The 19,201-nt window shown below is 31.4% G+C and overlaps 1 protein-coding gene and 3 long non-coding RNA genes across 4 annotated transcripts; all 4 read right to left on the reverse strand.

The window, feature by feature from the left end:
- Nucleotides 1–6: 6 nt before the first annotated feature.
- Nucleotides 7–3,562, reverse strand: LOC133028967 (uncharacterized). Its single transcript, XM_061109887.1, has 7 exons — nt 3,408–3,562; nt 3,130–3,207; nt 2,818–2,894; nt 2,642–2,717; nt 2,067–2,104; nt 364–743; nt 7–285 (listed from the first exon to the last, which is right to left on the reverse strand). Exons 2-7 carry the CDS (start codon nt 3,159–3,161, stop codon nt 7–9), a joined length of 882 nt encoding a protein of 293 aa, XP_060965870.1. The 5' UTR covers nt 3,162–3,207; nt 3,408–3,562.
- A 1,724-nt stretch (nt 3,563–5,286) lies between these two features.
- Nucleotides 5,287–8,081, reverse strand: LOC115719718 (uncharacterized). The gene is made up of 10 exons (XR_009686036.1): nt 7,949–8,081; nt 7,252–7,535; nt 6,947–7,165; nt 6,776–6,868; nt 6,590–6,699; nt 6,451–6,499; nt 6,279–6,371; nt 6,092–6,202; nt 5,886–5,998; nt 5,287–5,665 (listed from the first exon to the last, which is right to left on the reverse strand). It is a non-coding gene; the product is annotated as an uncharacterized LOC115719718 (long non-coding RNA).
- Nucleotides 8,082–8,102: 21 nt separating this feature from the next.
- On the reverse strand, nt 8,103–8,847 carry LOC133034647 (uncharacterized). The gene is made up of 3 exons (XR_009686037.1): nt 8,716–8,847; nt 8,461–8,503; nt 8,103–8,239 (listed from the first exon to the last, which is right to left on the reverse strand). It is a non-coding gene; the product is annotated as an uncharacterized LOC133034647 (long non-coding RNA).
- Nucleotides 8,848–13,621: 4,774 nt separating this feature from the next.
- LOC115719729 (uncharacterized) lies at nt 13,622–15,530 on the reverse strand. Its single transcript, XR_004012242.2, has 2 exons — nt 15,496–15,530; nt 13,622–15,069 (listed from the first exon to the last, which is right to left on the reverse strand). It is a non-coding gene; the product is annotated as an uncharacterized LOC115719729 (long non-coding RNA).
- Nucleotides 15,531–19,201: the final 3,671 nt, after the last annotated feature.

Here is a 19,201-nt window from a genome sequence, read left to right on the forward strand (position 1 = left end):
ACCACCTCATCCGGTGCGATGGCTGTAAACATTACAAGACCTACTCTTTTGGGCCTTCTTCCTCTTCACCTCAAATTCTGGACTTAATCTCGAGGCCACAAACTCTCTCCATTCTTGCAAATCAATTATTTTTTCATAAAGTTTGGGGGGCTTCTCGAGAAGATGGAGAGCCACATCTTTGAATGTAAAAATACCTTCTGTTAGGGTATTTTTCCAGTCTTTCCACCTATCTCCACTTTTAGAAATTGTTAATTTCTTATCTGTGTCTGGTACATCGAACGCGGCCTGCCACATTGACAATAGTAGTTATAAGTACAAATTATAATCAATAGTAAAGAACTCGAATAATAGAATTAATTTTACCTTTATGTGTTCCCATAATTGGTTTGTAAGGTCCTGACTCACTCTAGGCCACGTAATATCTCGAAGTGGAATATTAGTTCGCACCCATGCTCCAATTCGAGTAAGTTTTGTCGTCGCTCCCTTTCCCCAGTGTTGTCCGTAGTTGTTGTACTCAACCTCTAACTTTTTTCCCTCGCTAACCATTTTTGATATATCGTTTCGTTTGCTTCTCCCGCGAGTATTTTTCTGTGTTGGTTGTTCAGGATCACCACTACCTTCTTCCATGGATGGTTGTTCATGATCAACACTTGATCCTTCTAGCACGGATGGACCATCATCACCATCATAATCCAACCACGCACTCCACTCATCGTCCCCACCTCGTTCCATGATATAAAAGCCTACACAAATTTAAAATTATACAATAGAAAATACAAGAATAGGCAAATTAATAGAAATGTAAATATATCAAAAAGACTAAATATCAATACGTGTTTGATATATGAATCATGTGTTGATAGATTCGTTCAACCATAATCCTTCACCATCATTACGGGATGATATGATATCGTCCCCAACAGTAATTATGTAAAAACCGAAAACAAAGGTCTCCACGTGGACGCCTACAATTTCAATTTTTTTATAGTTACCGAAGACAAAGGTCTTCACATTTACAAGCACTTTTAACTTATTAACAAAAACCAAAATATAACCAAAATTTTATTATGCGCCAATCCAAAGGCGATGATACAGGACTTAAAATAATTTTATCTTGGGATTTTTAATTTATCAAAGAAAAAAAAACGAAAAATAAAAGATATATTTGTTGTAGTGTGGATTACTATTTCGATTGACTGTTCTTTCAGAGAAGGGTATCTGTTTTGGTCTTCTTCACTGATATTTTAGTGGTCTAAAAACACCTCCCTTGGCCAAATAATGTTTAGCTCTTAAACTATAAATAACTTAAAGCAAATTCTTATATTATATTTTCCTTTGCTTTCAATGAAAGTAGGGACTAATGGCTAAAGACTATCAGGTGGAACTTTCATATATTTAAAATGTCTTTTGTTTGATGTTGTTGTTGTGGAAATGAAGTGAGAAGAGAAGGGGCTGCTGTTGCGTCTACGAAAGTGTAGCTTGGTAAGTTTCAAATAGAGAAATGCTTGCAGCTGTGTTAGATGTTGCTTCAACTTATGTATTATTGTTCAGCCTAATCTTCAAGGAAGAACCACTAAACACCGTGATCATTCCAAACGCATTTGATGGAGAAGAGAAATCTGGATTGTGTTTGTTGATGATGTAGGGAGCGTGAATTCTTCTATGTTTTGGTTTAAGTGTTTAATTTTGTGTGCAACTTAATATTAGTGCTTTTGATTGTAAAGTTTCCTTGTCTTGATTTTTTATGTGTGTCCTCCTATTAGTGTGTGAAACCCTTTGGAGATGGCATATTGAGATGATTTTTGATGGCAAGAAACTCAATGTTGTTCTGATTAGAAGGTGGAAATCCACAATATGTAAACTTATTTGGTTAGTATTTTTATCTGTTCTGGAAAACAAATCGACATAATTGTAAAAAAAAAAAAACCTCAAAAAATTAAAAATCTAAACAACGAGTACATAGACATAAAATTTAATTCAACCACAAAAGTAAGCAATATATACCTCAAAGAATATCAAAGTATGTCTCATATCATATCAATTAGTTGTCAATCATAAATTCTTACCCGATTGTTGAGATGATTTATTGGATTGCTCATTGTACCTATTAAAAGTGATGAAAATATAATTAATCATAAGAAAAACTTACAAAACTGTCATTTTAGAATAATTTAATACCTTAAAAATGATAACAGAATTTTTACTAGAGAAAACAATCAAATAAGCAATAAGTACTCTTCAAATTCATGAAAAGTTTGTTGTCATATTTGAAACATAGTTAGGAAACAAATTGGGTGGTGTATTCGGAAACTTATTAACTAACAAGCTGCGAAAAATAAACTTGTTCTCTCATTCATCACATGCTCCTCCAATCTCAAATCACACAATGAGAAAAAATGGAAGATCAATATAAATTCACAAGCTAAACTAATGGCAAAAGAATAGCAAACTGATTTCGAAGGATCACTTATTCAAAGAACTTGTTTGATATACTGCCACCACAAGAAACTCAACTATTGCAAGCACATTTTTTAACAAGAATATGTTTTGTAAAAATTGCGAAACAAATGATCATTACATTCAGCGCTGAACAAAGATTCAATACTAATAAAACATAAAAGTGGAGAGAGCAATGTGATACCTTGAACAATTTACAATATTGTTCAGCCTGGTTCCTACTTTTGCGATCCAAAAGTCGAAAATCAGTACAAATAGCACTGCAATAGCAAAAAAATAAAATAGCAGTTGGAAATTGGAAAAAAATGAAAGGGAATATAATAAGTTCCCTAAGTAACATGTAATTAGTGTAGAGATTACTTTTCATTTTAGTGTTTATATGGTAGACTGAATCATCAGTCTTTGAACTTTGAAGCTTTTTCCTTGTGTGTAAATTGCTGCAGACCAAAAGAGAAAAAAGAGTATGAGATTGATTATAATTGTGGTGATTGTATCTGAGGATTTGTATATACTTATTTAATATAAGTAAGAGTTTGTCTAACTTTTACAAATAGAACTATACATAACCAGCATTTCATTATGATATGAACAAAATGCTATAAATCTAATCAATTTTAAAGAACCCAAATGTAAGAAAAGATAATAATATAAGAGAATATATTATTGTTATACCTTGAATTGAGCAGAGTTGGAGAAGGACTCATTTCTGATTTTCCTGAGTTACTTGCTCACCACTTACCACCTTATGATCTGTTTTTTGGGTCAAAAGAGAGAATTGGACTCTGATTAGGTTGAGTAAAAATCTCAGCCACTTACTAACGAAAGCATAGAACAAGAACACTAAAATAACTGAAAAATCCCCAAATTAATTTTTTTTTTTTAAGAAAATGAAGTATTGAAGAAGAACATTTTGTGGGTACATAATAGAAATAATCTAAGCCATTGCATACCAAATGGTCAAAGTAATGAGCGAGATGCAGAGAGAGAAGAGCATCACGATGAGATTAGTGTTTATGAGAAGAAAATTGAGAATAGGGTTCTTAGAGAGATGCCTCGTCTCATACTTATATTTTACTTTCTTTTTTTTTTTGAATTATATTTTAAACTCTTTTAGCATAAGTTTTTTAATTATTATTATATCACAAATACATAATAAAATTACAAAAAATAGACTTGTATAAAATTTTAAATATTTTTATGATTTTATTTGTAGAAAATACAAAATGTATTTTTATATTATATTATTATTAATTTTTTGTTATTTATATATTATTTTAATATAATTTTCTTATTTATTTATAACACTCTAAAATTTTTAAAAAAAAAATCTTTAAAAGTAAAAATATAAAAATTTTACAAAAAATATTATTTTATGTAAATTTTTTTTGCTACTAAACCTTAGCAAATTTAAGTTGTCATGATCTACTTTTTACAATTAACTGTCAACATGAACTACTTACGTGTACACTTTTGTTTCAAATTAATAATATTACTATTATTTAAAGACTATAATGTAGATTTTATTTTTAATTCTTTTAATTTTAAAATAAATTTTGAAATAATAATAATATATGTATCAAAATAAACGTGTCACTCGGTAGTGTATACATAAACAGTCTATGGTTGCAATTATTGACACCTTAAATTTATTAATAGTTCAGTAGGTTAAAAAATTTTACTTCTAAAATTTAATCTTAGAGAATTAAGTGTAAGTGAAACTTTAGTTATGAAGGTTTAACTGCTAAAAATTCTTTACTTTTATACTTTCAAGGATAACTTTTTTTTATTTTAGAAATCGATACTCTTTTTGAAATAAGTTTCTATTTTACAGTTGCATTTAATACCTTTGCCAAATTTCTCAAACTCTCCTAGAACATTTACCTTCTTATATTTATATTAGAGTAAAATTTTATAAAAAAAAAACACAAAATAAACAATTAATTTTAGTACAAAGTCTTATCGTTGGGGAGAAAAACTTCTTTATTTTATTTTTTTTCATAATAATGTATCAACTCTATTTTTTAAAAAAAAAAATAAATAATTTATTTTGTTAAAAATAAATTTCAAATAATTATTTATCAAGGGTAGGATTATTTACTTCCAACTTTTTTTATCAAGTCATTAAATTGCAAATATATCATTAACTATTATGATTACAAAATATAACCTATTTAAATATTTTAGAAAAGCTTTATATATTAGGAGGAATGGTGTATATGGGGACATGTTGTCGGTTCTTGTTGATTATTTTGAGTATTTTGTTATATTGGCTTGGCAAGCTTGGGACCTCGCAACAATATGATACATTACAATTTTGAGCTGATGGAGAGGTCAATTTTTGAGTATTGGTTATCCAAGACTAATTTTGGACAAAAATAGTTGTAATGTCGTTAAGGAGCGAGTTGTAAAAGCATCACCTGAACATTTGAGCTTTTGATTAATGTTAAAGGTTGTTGTAGCAGTAGAGTTGTTGTTAGGGATCATCAAGGTCGGAGTGGTAACACATGATAAGTTTTTCTTTCTCTTCCTTACTCTCTTGTTGTGGCTGAATTATGTCATTCGTGATGGTATAAGAATAGGTAGTTTGCTGGGATTGTAGCGGTGTTGGCTGCATTCCAATTGTAATGAGGCGGTGGCTATGCTGGTGTGGCATCCTAAATTGAGTGGTCCTTTGGATCTGTTAGTGGTTGAGATCTTTAGGGAGACACTTGATGTGGTAGTTATCAGTGTTTGTCTAAGATAATCCTAAATTTCTAAACTTAGAGGTACTATGCTTCGTTGTATCATAGGAATCGCTCAGCTTTTTTTTTTTTTGCTGCAAGGAGTCCATTGAAAAATATTTTTAATCCATTGTTATAATCCTTTTAAGACACCAAGAAAAAATATTTACAATGCTGGCATTGTTTACAATATAAATTTGTAACAAAAACATTTGATGAGTGAAAAATGTCATATATAGGTGTCCACCCTCATGAGGAAACATTCAAGAAAGAAACTAGAATGAGGCCTCCCATTGGAGGATCAAATCCGAATTCTTCATTTGACTTGGCAAATAAACTCTTTGAAACGTAATTCGGTTGAAGTAGGATACGGGAATCAGAAATCTCTTCACTTTCCTTCCATCTCCAACATAGCCTCTTCAAACATCAGCAGCTTAGTTAGCATTTGAGGAAGTGTTTAGCATTATCAACACCAAGCATACAAAATCCTATTGATATAAGAAGAGAAGAGAAAAAAGATATCATAAAAAGTTTGCAAGTGAAGAAATATGTTGTTGTACTAAACTAAATCTCATGTTTATATGTAGTCTAGTCATTGATAGAGTATGCAAGAGAGAAATGTGAAGTGAATGGTCTTATAAGATTTCACACATGGTACTCTATAATTTTAATACTAAACTAAATCTATATGTCCAAAACATAGCATACCCAGCAGTCTTGACACATCTAGGATGCTATGGTGTCCCGAGCGCCTGCGTCAAGATGTCGTTTTGGCCCTGGACTTGAATTTGACCCTGAGTAAGTTGCTCCTCTAATTTAGCCTATTGCACAACACATATATTCAAGCAATTAGTATATGAATTATATATACTAACTCATTAGCAATACTCAATTAAAGATAAATATACACTTACTATCTTCTCAGCAATTTTCTTGTCGTAATCAGTGACAAGTTTTGTTCTCTTGGTCTGAGATTTGATCCAAACACGGTAGCGTGGGGGATCTTGAACGTCGAGGTCATTTTTCTGCATTATTTCATAACAATTAAATGAGTACAAATTACATTTTAAAGCACAATATTAGAATTCATTGATTACTTACCACATCTTCCCGTACGTTCACCATTCCACTCCGACCACTTCGATGTCTGGATTGGATTTTTGCCAAGCGTTCCCTTTGCACCTTTTTCAATTCCTACAATGCCAAAAAAAATACATTAGATACATGTACTTGTATTTAAAAGTTTATCTTGGTACAAATATAATTAGCATACCTGAAATTCAGGGGTTAGTCGACTCTCAACAAATTTGCACCAATTGAGCCTAATGCACACATATATTCAAGCAATTAGTATGTCAATTATATACACTAACTCATTAGTAGAACTCAATTAAAGATTAATATATACTTACTATCTTCTCTGTAATTTCCTTGTCGTAATCAGTGACAAGTTTTCGACTCTTGGTGCGAGATTTAATCCAAACACAGTGGCGGGGGGATCTGGAACTTCGAGATTTTTTTTCTACAATATTTTATAATAATTAAATGAGTACCAATTAAATTTTATAGCACATTATTAGAATTTAAGCATTACTTACCATAGCTTCCCGTACGTTCACCATTCCACTCTAACCACTTCGATGTCTGGATTGGATTTTCGAGGAACGTTCACGTTGCACCTTACTCAACTCCTACAATGCCAAAAAAATGCATTAGATACATGTACTTGTATTTAAGAGTTTATCTTAGTGTTAATATAATTAGTGTACCTGAAATTCAGGAGTTAGTCGACTCTCAACAAATTTGCACCAATCAGCGTGGTCGATCTCGGGGTGCTTTTCAGGGACTTGTGTCAGTCGTCCCAGATCCTTCTCTTGCAAAGCGGGCATTATGATGTCTTTTGTCATCCTATTCGTGAAGTCTTTCATTAACTTCCCAGCTAGGATGAGACAATCATGTTTGAAGGAGTCCGGCACAATGAATCCCATCTAGTTTGAAGGAAAACAAACATGGTTAGAGTGAACATTTGAATTAATAGAAAAACAAATCAAAATTCTAACAAATAACTGCTTACTTGTATGTCTTTCCAAACTTTATTTTTCAGAGTAGGGTTGGCTTCTTTCCAGTTTTTATAGGACAACCCTATCGTCTGCCGGCATCTGACTCCTAGAGTTGATACGAACTTGGCATAATTTTTCCCGCAGCATTGTCCTTTGTCATTAACTTCGAGGGCCACTCTTTTGCCCCGATGCATTAGTTTAGATATTTCATTCATTTGCGTAGGCCCTCGTGTAAGTATTACGATTGGACACTCTGCCTCTGCGCCTGAATCAGATCCTGATCCCGAGTTGGCCATATCTACACCATTAACAAACAAAATTTAAAGTTAGCTATATATATAACAAGTAGTGTATACGAAATATTAAATGCATAAACAAATTGTTAAGTATTGAGCATAAACAACCACAATATAAAGTTTTACAACATAAAAGCAGAAAATAGAGTGACCGACGGCATAGGGTACACGTGTCAGCAAACCGCGTACTCTATGCCGACGCCATAGGGTCGACCAGAAAAAAAAATAATTAATTCCCAACTGCCTCTAAATGGTATAATGCAATTTTATACCTACGATTTTTATCAAAAAACCGCCTTTAAATGTCAATTTCGAACAAAGCGGGTATTTTTACAATCTTTAGCTTCCCTTTTTATAAATGAGGTGAAAAAACAGCCTCTAAAGGCTAACATTGTAGTAGTGTATAAATTCTTACCGAGAGTTTGGAATTTGTTGAGATGATTTATTAAATTGCTCATTGTACCTAATAAAAACAAAAATACAATTAGTTGTAAAAATAACTTACAAAACTGTCATGTGAAACATAGTCAGGAAACAATAAGCCAAAAGCACTCTATATATATAAATTGGAAAAGAAGGAAGGAAATAATTCAAAAAAAATAAGTTTTGCAATTAAATAGTGTAGAGATTACTTTTCATTTTAGTCTCTAAATGGTAGATGAAATCATCAACCCCTGAACTTTGAAGTTTTCCTCTGTGTAAATTGCTGCAGACCAAATGAGGAAAAAGGGTATTAGATTGAAATGGTAATTACACTCAACTATATATATATATATGTGTGGTGATTCTATTTCAATATTTGTATAGAGAGTGGATGTGCTTTTCATAACAATCATTACTTAATAATAAGAACAAAATTCTATTTTAATATTTGTAAAAAGATAATAAATATTGAAAAGAAAAATAGTTTGAGTTTAGTAATTATACCTTGGATTGAGCAGAGTTGGAGAATGACTCATTTTTTATTTTCCTTTTGTATCAGAAGAAAATCAAATAAGTTTAGGAAACAAGTTGTAAGAGATGAGCTAGTTATAGCTCATTCATTCATCCACATATAATTATATATAATATATATGATCTTCCCTCTCTGCTTCTGTTTCTATTTTTCTTTTTTTTTTAAAAAAAAAAATAATAAAATAAATAAATAATTACAATAAAATAAATTTTCAAAGAGGTAAATACCTGTACTAACTCTTCATTTGCTTTAAGAGAGATCTGCAACAAAAGCTGAAGAAATGCTTTGAGCTGCTGATCGTTGATTGAGATATAGAAAGAGAAGGTAAGGTAGGGTTATGGTATTGGTGAGAAAAATATGTATTTATATATAGGGATTGTTGGGTGTGAAAGTTCATTCTTGTCCTTGGTAACATTTTTTACATTTTTATTTATTTATTTCTGATAAATAAACAACCAAAGGTAGTAACAAAGAGGTACAATCTTTATCTCACTCACACTTAAAAAAGGGGCAAATGTTAGAAAGCTACCAACCTGTGGGCAATTAAAAGAATAAGTATAAGGTTTATACACCAATATAAATTGGTCTCTTTAGAGTGAAATAGTGTTGTGAAAATTCTACACTAATTTGGTGGAAATGTTGGATCTAGAGATGCTTTAATACTCAAATACTGTAGGAGTTTATAATCCTAAATTTCCAATTTTTTCTTACATCATTAGACCTTGGTCAAATAATCAGTGCATAAATATAGTAACAATATGTTAGGATTGGACTTGATCTAAGATGGGTTAGGCATCGATATAGAGCCCACTAAACCCATGGGCCAATAACAAAAAAAAAATTAAAAAATACACCTACTATTGCCCCCATTGCTTCTGCTAAAATTGACTTGATATTGCCTTGAAGCAAATGAGTACCCCTTCAATGAAGACCCAATATCATCTCGAGCCACAAACCCAAAACCAAATGACTGAAATTCATTAAAAATTGTTGCATCCATGTTTACCTTGACATTGTTTGACTAAGGTACTATCCAAAGCTCAGCTCCATCACCAATCTCATAAAAAGAATGTAATGACTCAAAATTTGATGCCCGAGCCTTTCTCCATTGCTTAAGATACCCATATGTCGAAAGAACAATACTAGAAATTCCAAAAGCCTTTTTGTTACAAACAATCTCATTCCTAGCTCTCCAAATGGCCCAACACAAAGTTGTTAATAAACAACGCCTCTCATTATCAACATGTTGAAAACACTTAATTCACCACCCAATCCAAAAATGTGTTCTCGATTGCCACATTGGTCCCAACCCTGTTCCAAACAAGCTGAATAATTTGACAAGAGACAGTGAAGAATAGACTCTTCCTCCGTGTTACAGATGGGGCATAAAGAACTCCCCTCAACTCGCTTAGTAAGAAGTTGAGTCATAGTTGGAAGACAACCCATACCAACACGTCACATGAGACTCTTCCCCTTGGGTGGGAGTTTGAGCTTCCAAAAACTTGAAAAATCATGTTCATGCCAACGCCCTTGAATTTTTTGCAAGAGATTGTAAGTACTCTTAACTAAATATGCACCAAAGACTTCTTGGTTCCAAACATAGTGATTCACTCCTTGATTAAGATGTGATGGGATGCCTAAAATGAGATCAATATCTCGTTGTTCGAACAACTCTATAAGCAACTCCTCATCCCAACCATTCCCATTCATATTCATCAATTTACTTACTTTAACATGATTTAAGGTTGGAATTAGATAAAACCAGTGGGTTTTCCACATCAAGAAGCCACGAGGAATTCAAAACCTTAATATTTTTCACCATTGCCCACATGCCTACGAACCCCTTCCTTTACTAAGTGCTGAGCTTCCTAGATACTTCTCCAAACAAAACTTGGATTATCACCGATTTGTGTAGTAAGATTGTAACATTGGAAAAGTACCTAGCTTTGAAAATTCTCGCAGCCAAAGATGATGACTTTGTGAGAAGACGCCAGCCTTGCTTGCCCAAAAGGGCAATATTAAATCCTGCAAAGCGAAAACCCATTCCGCTAATACTTTTATGTCGACACAAATGATCCTAAGATATCCAATTGATACCTTTCCCTCTAGAACTAGAAGACTTCCACAAGAAATTAGCCATTTGTTGTTCCATATCACAAGTGATCTCTCGAGAGGAAGTAAAAGAACACTTATTGTATAGCTGGGTAGAGATACATATTAAATTATCTTAAACTTGTTAAAAAAATAAGAAAGAGGAGAAATTTTATTGAGCTATAAAATACCATGTATAGCAGTATACTAAATTCAATTAATAAAAGAGAGTCTAACAAAATTTGGTTTCTCATAACTTTGCAACAAAGAAACAATTCTTCCTTCAATTTCTACAGAAGCAACAGAAGCAGAAAATACTCATAAAGCAAAGTCTTAATCTCCAACTTTGCAGAAGTAGCTAGAGCTTGGATGAGCACTTTTTTTTTTTTAAATCAAGAGACAGACAATGCTAATATTTACCTACAACCAAACTCACCAAATTAAATTTGCACTTGTACTCATACTCACTCAATAATGTAGGTCTCAACCATATTAAATGTCCTACCAATAGTCTTTTTTAAATTCCCTACATTAGAATAGTCTTATCTATTCTATATAAAGTGTGCCTATATAACTAAATTTCTTGGTTTATGAGAAATTCATGAGTGACTTTTTATTTATATTTAATAAAATAATAAAATATTATTTATATACAATAAAATAAAAATAAAACAAATCTCATTAATATTTGAACTGATATTTGTAATTTGTTTCTGATTTAATTTATAGATATATCTATTTTATATAAAATGTAGCTATATAACAGAATTCTTAGTTTTTGGGTGACTTTATTCCAATTACTATTTAACAATTTTGAATGCCTAAGCTAACGTAACGTCTCTTAAGTTTTTAATTTTTTCTCAAAATAAATATAAACAAAAAATAAAAGTACAAATTAAACTATGAAATCAAAATGATCTCCCGTGGAAATCGAAACTGAAACCAATTTATTAGCAAAAATAAACTAAAATCCCAATATCTACTTCTGATTTTCAAATGTAGTTTAGTTTAGTAGAAAGATGGGGCTTTATTTAGACGGAATCAAACCCTAATCCCTTTTCTTCATACAAATCTAATTTAGTTTAGTGGAAAGATTAGGGCTTTATGTAGAATTACATTTTCTGATTTTTTTTAAAGATGATGATCAGGACTCTCTTCTCTGAATTGCTCATTCTTAGACATTAGTCGAATCTATAACGTTTTTTTTAAAGCATTCTTGATCTGTAAATTTTTTAATTTTTAGTATGAATATGTTTTTATTTGTATTGTTTTTTTTATTATTTATTTAATTATTTTTAGCTATTTTTTCCTGGTTCTTGGTGAAATCCCAACTATTTCTTCTTTCTTTTCCTTTTTGTTAAATCATTTATTCACTAAGCTTTTGAAGTAGCAAAAACGTTCAGAGATCTACACATACGACTCCAATGGCGATATCTGCTCCGTTCTGCCTCTCTCTCATTCTAACACCCATACCCTTCGACCAAACAATCTTCATTCCAGACAAGGAGTGCCAAAAACCCGTCTCCGAGCCACATCAATCGATTTCCTCAGAGTATGGCGAATCTCCGATCAAGATTTAGGCGTCAAATTCTAATCTCTTCTCAATGGAAACAAAATTAAATAGAGAACTAATCGGAACGAAAGAAATTAATTATGTGGTTCATTTACCTCTTTTGATTGGAACAAAGCCGAGCCCAAACAAATCAGATTTTCAAGTATCAATACAACTTGTACAACCCATTTTTTTTTTTTTGTTAAGGTACACTTGTTTTATTTGAGGTATCACCCTATATATGTTTATTAATTTAATGGAATATCTATAAACTCTATGTGTATATATAATTTATTGCTACATGTTTAGTGCGGATTATCTTCGTTTCTATTGATATTGCATCAAAGGGGGTTGCAAGCTCCAGTAGATCGATATCGAGTTCTAAGATACCAAAACATGAGAAACAAGCTTCAATGCTCCTTGATAATCATCCAAATTATAATTAGATGGTTGAATTACATTGAACAAATTCATTTAAAATAGTTAAAAAAGATAGACGAATCATTTAAAATAGTTTTTTTTTGGCTTTTTTTTTTTTTTTCATTCATTCATTATTTTATCATATTTCTAATTTATTTTTTGATTTTGAAATTCATTCAGTGATTTGGATTGGAGTTGATGTTTGCCATCTCAATTTTCAATTCATAAAACATTTTGTATTCCACATGGAGGAGGTGGTCCTACTGGTGTGAAGAAACACTTAGGCACCATATTTTCCTTCTCATCCAGTGGTAATTATAACATTTTTCCATTGAGAATATTTTGTTTTCTCCTGGTCACATTTTTAACGAGCTTAGTTTTTATAATAAAGGTACTTACCGGTGGCATTCCATTTAAAATATTCAGTTTTACCTCTCAGAACCATTTCTGCTACACTTTGGGGTTATGACTTTAGGAGTTGTATATTTATTCATACTCTTAATATTCATTTTGCAAATTCGAGTTCTTGCTAGAATCGAGCCTGAAGATGTTGCCAAGCATCCAATGGACTACGAATTCCACGCACTATATCCAAATTATAAAGTATATTATTTAGATACACGTAATAATAATCTCACCTAATAACTAATAATAATTTTTTTTAATTTGTAATTGTATCACTTTTAAATAATATAGAAAAAAAAAAAACTAACATAAAATTTAATATACGTGCCTCGCACGTACTTTTTGCTAGTATATATAAATATATATTATTTTTTGTGTGAGATAAATGAATAATGTCCTATATTTTGGTATATTTGAAGTTTCTTTTTTTGATAAAATTAGACTAAATATATCATTTATCTAATTACCAAAACCTTATCATAGGTTATTAATATATTTGAAGTTGGTTCAGTGTACCAGTCTTCTTATTTTTTTGATATGAAAATTATAATGTTATTTACTCTATTCTACTTGGTGTTATTCTTACTTTTAATATGTTATATATAATTAAGGGTATGTAAATTAGTGATCGGTAGAATCAATTTTACCATTGAAAAATAAATAAATTGAACAATTAATTACTATTTCCTTTCAAATATTAAAAATTTAATTATTTTGTGATAGTACAAATAGTCACACCGCATCACATTTTGGTGGTGTGATTTTTGCAGTTTTGAGCTCTTGCAGTGCTATTGCGGTTTAGAAGATTACGAAAAACCGTATGTGCAATTTTGTTTGAAAAATTACCTAAAAATCACCCTGCACCACGAATATAAATCTAGAGTTTGGAGACTTAGATTGGAGGTGTCCAATCTCAAGAGATGGACTTAGTTTGGAGCACACATGGTTTTGTTCAAGTACTTCTAAAAGCTGTAATCTAAGCTTATTAATCTTATTTAGACTATAGTTATAATACTTTTAAGACACCAGAAAAAATATATACACCCAATATTGTTTGCAATAAAACTTTGGAGCAACAAATTGAAATATTCAAGAAACCAGATTGATGACGACGTCCTCTCTACATGGAACTATATGTGAGGCCTCCTAAATCCGAATTCTTTTTCGGCTTGATATAGAAACCCTTCGAAATGAAGTATGGTTTAAGTATCAAAAATCTCTTCATTTCCCTTCAATGTCCAACATAAACAGCTAAAATCCTGTTAATATAAGAAGAAAAGAGAAAAAGATATCAGCAAAAGTTTGCAAGTGAAGAAAAAAGTTTATATATAGTCAGTCATTGATAGAGTATGCAAGAGAGAAATGTGAAATAATTCTATTAGTTGTATCATCAAGTATTGAAACTCATCTAACAATTAAATAAAATTAACATGAAGTTAAAAACACTAATGGTATAGGGTACCAATAAGAACAATTCTGATTTACCAACAGAATTAGAATTATTCACTTCAAGAATTTTGTTAAAATGTCTTCACTAGAGGCTCTATTGAATATTATGGGCAAACATAACAACATAAGTAAAATGTATCTCAAGAATTCAAAACCCAGACAAATGGAAATCAACATCATAAATGATCAGTATATTTCTAAGAAAATTAAAAAGTAATGGTAATAAGGAAACTTACCTAAATAATTATTTGAGATGATTTATTGAATTGCTAGTATTATACCTAAAAAAGAAAGATAAAAATGAATAAAATTCTCTATATTCTCATATAGCAACATAAAACCAAAAGTGATCAAAGCTATAGTACTTTATAATTAGTACAGTAATTATGTTTCCATTGTAGTTAAAAATATATTTTACAATTATATACATGTACAAAAAGAAAAAAAGAAGATATTTTTAAGATACAAATATAAGAATTCTAGTGAAACATTATAGAAAGTATCATTTTATAAGAATAACTCACACAAATACATTTTTCATACATACTCCTCATCATCCTCAACACCATCCTTGTACTCTTCTTTTAAGAAGAGACTCAATTTCTCCATTGATGGACGAGAGAAACTTGAACCAGAAGCATCGATGTAACAATGGCTTCCTGTTCTAAAACATAGACTATTTAGCAATAACTCACCTAATATATAGCACTACTTTTCACAAGGGTTACTAAGTTCAAGTATGAAGAACAAACTATTAGACATGATTTGACAATATTGACTTAAAAGAACTATCACAAATGACATACTTTTGTAGTTCAAATCTACAATATGGGTACTAAAATTGACAGCAATTACACTAACATTATGGTATTCATGCTCTACAATATTTCACCTATGTTACTGAGATTGTAAAGGGATTTACAAGCAAAATTACAGAGTTTTCATTGAAACTTTCACCTTGTTATGAAAAAGGAAAGCACTAAGTGTCCAATCAAAATCTATTTTATACTAAAACCAACTTCACTTCCATTAACACACATAACAATGTTATGTTACTCAAGGAACATTTAAGGGAGTCTGCTCTCAATACCTCATCTGCCTTTGGTCTTTTGCTTGGTTCTCTCTCCATGGCAGTTGTGAATTTTGCAGCCCACTCATAAAAAATTACCCCTAATGAGGACATATCATATTTTCAAGTGATGTTTTGTATAGACACTTTCTGATCCACTTCTTTGGTCTCATTAGCTTCAACGGGTTGGTAAAGACGTTTTCATTGTATACACCTTTTCTCCCCTTCTTTTCTAAGAGCACAAAAGAAAGAAAAAAAAAATTAATGCACATTTTAAATTTGATGAAGTAATTTACAATACTAAAAATAATTATGAATTTTTAAATAATTTTTACCTAAAGCGAAATCGGCTAGCTGAACATTATCTTCCATATCAATTAATGTAGATATTGTGAGGTGTAATATCGATATGAATAATCTTGAGGGAATAAATGTGATGCATGGCCCTCAATACTAAGATTCCTAACCAAGAAGTACCAAGTCAATGGACTCAATTAGCAACTAAGTCCAAATTCATATACATGGTTATGCATATAAATATATAAATTAATTTTGTTAATATATGTATTTGATTTTAGAAGACAAATTGACACAATTAAGAAAAAAAATCTCCAAAAATTCAAATTTGAACAATAAGTATGTAGACATAAAATTTAATTCAACCATTAAAATAAGAAATATATCTAAAAGAATAATAAAGTATGTCTCATATCATATCATATAATTAGTTATCAATTATAAATTCTTACCGCGAGTAGAGAAATTTATTGAGATGATTTATTGAATTGCTCCTTGTACCAATTAAAATCATAAAAATATAATTACTCATAAAAAAAAAAACTTACAAAACTGTCATTTTAGAATGATTTAATACTTTAAAAATGATAATAGAATTACTAGAGAAAACAAGAGTACAATATTCAAGGTAAACAAGAGTACAATATTGTACAACTACCAATATTGTTTGTATAAAATCATGCATAGAGAAATTGTTTATATATGTAAAATACTAAGAAGACATATATACTAGTTTCTTTAAGTGTAGTTGCTAACTTATGAAAGATGCTAGAGAGTGGAATACAGATTTATTGGAGCAATATTTCTCATCTATTGTCTATTGATGTAGATAATAGATTCATCTGGCATTTTGACTCAACATGGACATTTTGCTGCTTCTCTAGATGAAGTTGAATCTATACATTTTAAATATATTTTCATTAATATTAGTCTACCATTTATTGTGTCACAGAAAAAATTAAATAGAATGTGATAGAAAGACCACGATAATGTAAAATTTATATTTCAATAAGTATTATTTGCAAGTCGTATATCTTGAGAGACATTAAATAATGGAAAACGTTCAAGAGTGAAAAAGCTAATTATTCATAAATCAAATGTATTTTTTTTTCTCAGATTGTTTGTTTTTTACTCGTAGGCAATAAACCAAAGGCCAAACACCAAAAGAGAAGGCTATTGGCATTGATGATGGTGTAAACATGGTTTTTTCTTTCTTTCTTTTGATCTGATTTTGTTTTTTAAGTTGTTAATTACTATTTAAGAGAGTTATTTGTATTTTAAAGTTGGATGATTGTAATAAATGATTTTTTTTTTTAATATTTTGAATTTTTGATGACTTTTCCAATTTTTTATAATGTAATCATATTTAGTTCTAAATTTTTAATGAGGAAATCATAAATTTTATGAGTTTTTATATTATCTGTGCAAAAAAATGCATAATTCAAGAAAAAGTTGAAAAATATAAGAGTACTAGGTAAAGGTAACCAAGTACTTTTAAGGTAACCAAATGGGTAACCAGTTACGCTAAGAGAGTTAACTAATTACTTTATACTGTTTGGTCTCGTGAGCCTTTGTGTGTTGAGCTTGTGAAAAATTGTTGGGCCGTGAATAGTCATTTATCCCTTGCTGAAAAGTTAAAATGTTGCAGCATTATTTTATCTGAATGGGGTTTTGAGCTTAAGGGAAATTTTAAGAAAAGGCTGAAACAGAGTAAGAAGAAAATAGCAAAGCTGAAAGTGGATAATGGTGATTCTCATGCTCATGATTTCTCTGCTGAACAGTGTAATTATTTTGAGATTTTAGCTCAATAGGAGATCTATTGGAAACAACGTTCAAAACAGTTTTGGCTTCACGCAGGTGATAAAAACAGTATGTATTTTCATACCACTGCTAGTACTCGCAGACGTACCAACCAAATTGTTCAACTGAAAAACTCTGATGATGCGTGGGTCAACTGGTCTTCGGGTCTTGATCAGGTTATTACTGATTATTTTCTTGCTCTCTATGCTACTGATGGTATTGATTGCAATTCTGTGGTACATGGTATATCTAGTTCTGTCACTGATGATCATAATGAAGCTCTCTTACAGCCGGTCGCTCCTGAAGAAATAAAACAAGCTATTTTTCAAATGCATCCTGATAAAGCTCCTGGTCCAGATGGTATGGGGCCTGGCTTTTATCAACATCACTTGGATACTGTTGGTCCTGGCATTGTTCAGCTTGTTACTAGTTTCTTCGAATCTGAAGATTTGCCTCCTGATATCAATGATACCAATCTTGTTTTGATTCCGAAGAAGAAAAACTTTTCCACAATGGTGATCTGCGTCCTATTGCTCTTTGCAATGTATCTTACAAGATTGTTGCTAAAGTCCTTGCAAATAGAATGCGAAGCATGATTGATTTGATTATTTCTCCAACTTAAAGTGCTTTCATCCCCGGTAGGCTCATCTTTGATAACATTATGGTGGCGTTTGAGATCATGCATTACCTCAAGAGGAAAAGAAGAGGCAAAAAAGGCTATATGGCCTTGAAGCTTGATATGAGCAAGGCTTATTATGATAGAGTTGAATGGGGCTACTTGCAAGCTGTAATGTGTCGAATGGGCTTTGCCAGAAAATGGATTAATCTTATCCTGAAATGTGTTACCTCGGTTAAATACTCTGTTATCCATAGTGGTCATATCATGGGCCCTATTATTCCTTCGCGAGGCATTCGTGAGGGCGATCCTTTGTCCACATATCTGTTTATTATCTGTGCAGAAGGGTTTTCAGCTCTTATTAAGAAGTATGAAACAGATAGGATCATCCACGGGTGTCGTGTAGCAAACGGGGCCCCCTCTATGACTCATATGCTCTTCGCTGATGACAGTTATTTATTTTGCCAAGCCACCCCAAGTGTTGCTGATAGTATGAATAGACTCCTTCACTCTTTTGAGCTTGCCTCTGGTCAGCGTGTCAATGCATCCAAGTCTTCGATATTCTTCAGTCCTAACTCTGATGGTGTGGTCAAAACTCAAATATGCTCAACCCTCAGCATGCCTGAAGCTACTGAAGGCTCTTTCTACTTAGGAATGCCGAATATTATTAGAAGAAAGAAGACGGTTATCCTTGGCTTTCTCAAGAATAAGATCATTAACCGCATAAATAGTTGGGATGGTAAGTTCCTTTCTCGTGCTAGTAAGGAAATTCTGTTAAAGACTGACATCCAATCTCTTCCAACATATGCCATGAGTGTGTTTCTGATTCCTCTAAAAATATGTAATGATATTGAGAAGCTTATGGCTAGCTTTTGGTGGAAAACAAAGAGTGCTAGTGGACAAGGCATTATTTGGATGTCTTGGGATCGGTTGGCTGTTCACAAGGACTTGGGAGGTATGGGTTTTCGTCATCTCCACGATTTTAATCTTGCAATGCTTGCCAAGCAAGGATGG

This window comes from Cannabis sativa, chromosome 2 (assembly GCF_029168945.1).
Source record: "Cannabis sativa cultivar Pink pepper isolate KNU-18-1 chromosome 2, ASM2916894v1, whole genome shotgun sequence".
Lineage (NCBI taxonomy): Eukaryota > Viridiplantae > Streptophyta > Magnoliopsida > Rosales > Cannabaceae > Cannabis > Cannabis sativa.